The sequence below is a fragment of the Propithecus coquereli genome, unplaced genomic scaffold (genome assembly GCF_000956105.1).
Source record: "Propithecus coquereli isolate 6110/MARCELLA unplaced genomic scaffold, Pcoq_1.0 Scaffold6, whole genome shotgun sequence".
Classification (NCBI taxonomy): domain Eukaryota; kingdom Metazoa; phylum Chordata; class Mammalia; order Primates; family Indriidae; genus Propithecus; species Propithecus coquereli.
The window spans coordinates 829,326-834,313 of NW_012151951.1; the positions used below are offsets into that span (position 1 = coordinate 829,326).

The 4,988-nt window shown below is 34.0% G+C and overlaps 1 protein-coding gene across 1 annotated transcript in view; it reads left to right on the forward strand.

Moving 5' to 3' along the window:
- The window catches only part of CEP126 (centrosomal protein 126kDa), a 153,484-nt gene that overhangs the window by 44,610 nt on the left and 103,886 nt on the right, over positions 1–4,988 (forward strand). Inside the window, exon 4 of the mRNA XM_012659106.1 lies at positions 2,351–2,462. Coding sequence (XP_012514560.1) covers positions 2,351–2,462 — 112 coding nt within the window. The remainder of the gene's footprint in view (positions 1–2,350; positions 2,463–4,988) is intronic.

Below are 4,988 nucleotides of genomic sequence, written 5' to 3' on the forward strand. Positions count from 1 at the left end.
AACAAGAAAAAAGGAAAGACAACTATTCATTTAGTTGTCTATTAGTTAAGTTTATTCCCAAATTAAGAGCATTAACCAAAGGATCACCAGGTATACATGATATCTGACTCTTTCCCTTGCTACAAAGATGGGCAGTGGATTGGGGATTTCAATGAAGTCAGAAAATTTGGGGGAAGAAAATATTAGAGTAAAAGAATTAGAAAAATTGGAGGTAGTAGATTAAATGAAATAATAAAACCTTAATACACCGTAAGTACTCAAAAAAATGAAGGCTTAAATTATCATCAGTGAGTGACAGGTAGTGACTGGAAGATCACTAGATAACAGCAACAAGAAGCAGTATATAATGGCTAGTTGTGAATAGACCTGTTAGTTTTACCATACATAACTTTTAAGTTCTTTTTGATAGACAATAGCAAGGGTTAATGAAGGCAAGTCTCAGACTATAATCTAGCACTACACATTCATTAGCAAAGCAGACATGAAACAATTCATACAACCTGTAAGCTCAATAAAGTCCCAGATCTCTGTCCTTTTAGGTGCTCTGACTATACCTTTCATAATGACCACTGAGGCCTACATACCACATTCCAGGATAGAATTCTGTGCCTTCTGGCACTGGAAATTCAGAAATTTTTCTATGTTAATGGCTAGACACAAGACTGCTAGGGATTAAGCCTCAAATGCTATTCATAAGGGTACAGGTTACAGATCTTCCTGGATTCTTATTCTATGCTCATGCAAAGGTAGGGAGATGACTAAAATATGTTTTAGAAAGTCCCCTTATCTTGGATACCTTTAATTTCAACAAAGAAAGCTCAGTTTTAACATTCATCAGGCAATTCGACAAGCTATTATTTTCACCAATAAAAAACCCTTTGGACATTAAGTATGCTAATTTGAAAAACAGTCAATATTTGCTATGGTTTAAATGTCTGTGGCCCCCACAAAATTCATATGTTGAAATTCTAACCCCCACAGTGATGGTATTAGGAGGTGGGGCCTTTGGGAGGTGATTAGATAATGAGAGCAGAACCCTCCCAATTGGGACTAACACAGTTAAAAAAGTGACTACAGGAAACTAGCTAGCCCCTTCCACACAGCTGTGAGGAAGTGTACCCTCACCAGACACCACTGGCACCTTGATCTCGGACTTCCCAGCCTCCTGAACTGTGAGAAATAAATTTTTGTTGTTTATAAATTACTAGTCTAAGGTATTGTTATAGCAGCCTGAAGGTACTAATATCTAAAGCTTGATAGTATCTACTTCAAGAGTATTGGTCTTCTATAATTATAATATCAACAGACCGTCCCATAACTTCATTCTTCACTAGCATTTATGTCATCACCAATTGATTAGGAAAATGGATTGTCTCTAGATCAAATTTGAATTAACCCTTATATAATTATATACTGTTTTTGCTTAAACATTTTAAGGTAAATTGCAAACATAATAGTGGAAAAATCTGATGACATATAGGTGTTTTAAAGGAGAAAAGAGGAAAGATAGTTTGGAGGTACAATGAAGAGCTAGAGCCAGAAAATCACCTACCTAGGCTTTCAGTTATTTATAGTTTATCATGGCAGGAAAATAATATCTCCATTTGAGAGCACTGCAAGAAAAGCAATGTCCATAAAAGACAGCTATGTTTCAATTCCAACAGGAAAGAGAAAAGAATATTTAGAGAGAAGTAGGGCAAGTAGAGTATGTTGACTACCAAGGTGCACAGTGGAAGGCTTTGGGAAAGTGGATATATACAGGAGGTAGGGTTGGATTAGGGATTGTGTAGAGCAGTATGTAGATGAGTGTTCATAATAAGGTATGACCTTGAACAAGTTACTTGCCTTCTCTATGCCTTAGTTTCCTTGGTTATAAAATTCAAATAGCAACTACCTCATAGGCTATAGTGAGGATTAAGTCAGTTAATACATAAAATATGCTTAAAAATAAGGTCTATAATGGTAAGTGCTTAATAAATGTTAGTTGGCATTTTTATATCTTTCTCTTTTCTTCATAGGAATATTTCTAAATTTTGTCAGAAATTTATGGGACTATGAGATCAAATATAGAGGGGTTTGCAAGCCAGCATAAAGAGTCTGGACATTTCTCAAAGTTTCTTTTTTCCAGATAAATATTCTTAAAATTAGTGATGAAAATTTTGAGATAACGGTTTCTCTTTTGGAAATTGGATGTCAAAATTTACAGTATTTACACTATTCTAAAAAATATTTTCTTTTTACAAAAATTTTAAAGTAATATTTTATCACTGAGCAATTAAATTATATATAAAGAGATGACTGAAGATAAAGTGCTTCTGTACTATTTGACCTTTCTTTATTATCCCCTTAGTTTTTCAAAAACCAGTTCCTCCATTAGAAGAGGCCCTCAAGCAAATACAGGAATCCAATTTAAAATCAGAATTAAATCTTCCCTTTTCCTATGGACCAACAGTAAACTGGAGGTAAGTAATTTATGATTATTATATGTAATTCTTAATGTATATGATTACATAGCTTTCTTGTCACTGAGTGTAGGCCTTTTCGCCAGTTACTCCCCACCTCTGTTTTAGAGTTTATTATTTGAGATAGAGTGGAAAGTAAATTGCTCCAAGTGTAAGTCAGAATTTCAATTTGTTGCCTTGAAGTCTGTGGTGTTATAAATACTGCGTATGTTGGATAATCTTTTGTGGAAAGTATCATCAAAACTATTTTAAAATATTGTATTGGTTATTATTCATCTTTATTGAAGAGAGAAAATTATATTGAATTGTAGTAATATAAATTTAGGTAAAAAGAATAACTCAGTGGTAGAAAGGGATTTTTCTTCACCAAAAATCTTTCCTGGATGTCTTGAAAAGGCTACAGTGTCTCCTGGTTCTCCATGATGGCATAAATGAATCATCCAGAAGGGATAGGATGGACCAACCAACCACTGGGTACCCTCTGACATCCTGTATTTTCCATTTATTTATTCCAAATATTTATTGATGTTACTATATACATAGAAGATCAGGCATTTAAAGGGAATATGGAGAAGTATACTGTTATAAAATATAATCCTTAGCATATAACCTAAAAGAGAAGTGAAATAATGCTTCAAAAATATAGAATAGTACCATATAGGTAATAATAATAATATTTAACATTTATTTAAAGACATCTACAATTCAGACAATAAATTTGTTAATATTTTACTTGTGCATAATGTTATTCCATTTTTAGAATACCTCTGCTCAATAGTTCCCTTGATCAGGACTAAAAATAAATAAATTCATCCTCCCAGTCTTTATTAGAGTTCAGGAAAGACCACATGGAACAGAGAACTCTTCAGCAAAGCTTTGAAGAAAATAGGAGTTAATTATGGAACAGGTGGGTGGATGGCATTCCAGACAGAAGGGTGAGCATATGCAAAGGTCAAGAGTGACAGAAGACATGATGTATTCTAGAAGTAAGGGTATGGCTGAATCATAGAAGCAAAATGCTGATAGCTTGGCTAGATATGAGATTGGAGAGGTAACTGCATCTGTATGTTAAGAAATATAAATTTTATCCTGAGAGTTTAAGAGAAGTCAATGGATATTTTAAGGAGATAGATGATAAGATCAAATTTTCTTTTTAAACATATTATTTCAATCCACTGTGAACAACTGTGGCTAATGAATTGAAAGAGAAGGCTATATCAATAAATATAGAAATTATATGGTTTAGAGCTCAAGAGAAAGATTTATGCTAAAGGTATTTAAAGCCAAGGCTATGCATGTCAGCCATGGAGAATATGTGCTGTGATGAACAATGAAGAACAACAATATATAAGGAAATGGAAAAAGAAGAGAAGCCTGCAAATAGACTAGCTAGAATGGCTGGTATAGGACCAGCAGAGGGTGGTGCCATGGAAACTAAGGAGGGATAGAGTTTCATGGGAAAAAAATAATTTACAGAGATCAAATGGCTTTTAAGGAATCAGATATAAAAAATTTTATCAGTCAAAATCCTGACAGGAGACAGGAGGCACATTTAAAAGGGGTGACTGAGAGGTTAAAGAGGGACTAGGAAACCAGCAACGTATGGTGAAGCACCCCCAGACCTGACAACAAAGTCAGTATTATCAGCACAGACCTGAACTGAAAAGAGCTATAGCTATTGAAGAGGGAGCCTGAGCATGACTTGTGGTCCTAGGTAGAAGAACATGGCACTGCTAAACCAAGCCCAGCAGGAAGCCAGAGGAATAATTATCCAAAACCTCTTTTTTTTGTCACCCTCCTATCTCCTCCTAGTGCCTTCCATTGGCCAAACTCAGCCATAAATCAAAGAACAAGGGATTATTCAGTCTCTTGAAGCTCAGAGTCAAGTGGAGACCAGAGAGGAAATTATTTCAATAATCCAAGGGATAGATAATTAGTGCCTAAACTAGAACAGTACTTTTTTGTATAGTGAAGAAAGGATGGATTTTATTAAAGAATAAAAAGATTTTGAGTGGTTAGAGAGGATGAGAGAGAAGAAAGAATGAAAATAATGCTTTTTGACAATGCAGAAAAGTGACATAAAGAAATAAGAGTTTAAGGATATTGATCAAATCGAAGTATATGACTTGAAGTACAGAGAGAATAGCAGCAGGAAAACCAGGAGGTATCCAGCCATGAGTTAAGAGGATATATGTTAGAAGGGTGGTAATGAAGCAAGAAAGAAAGAAAGAAAAGATATTTCATGAAAAGGAATAGATTATGAGTTTAGTATATGATAGAATAAAGAAAATGGAAAGAGAAAAAAATCAAAAGAAGCCTAAATATTGAGTCTTGATGATTGAGAAAATTTGGTGACTTTTTTAAAATTCCATTTGCATCTTCTGAATCGAGGGGCTAAAGATCCATGTAAAAATGTGTGAAAACAATTTGACCAAAGATCAGGTTGAGAGATTAAGGCTATAGAAATAGATTCAAAATTTATGATTGTATATAGTGTTGCTTAATTTTTTTTTTTTTTTTTTTTTT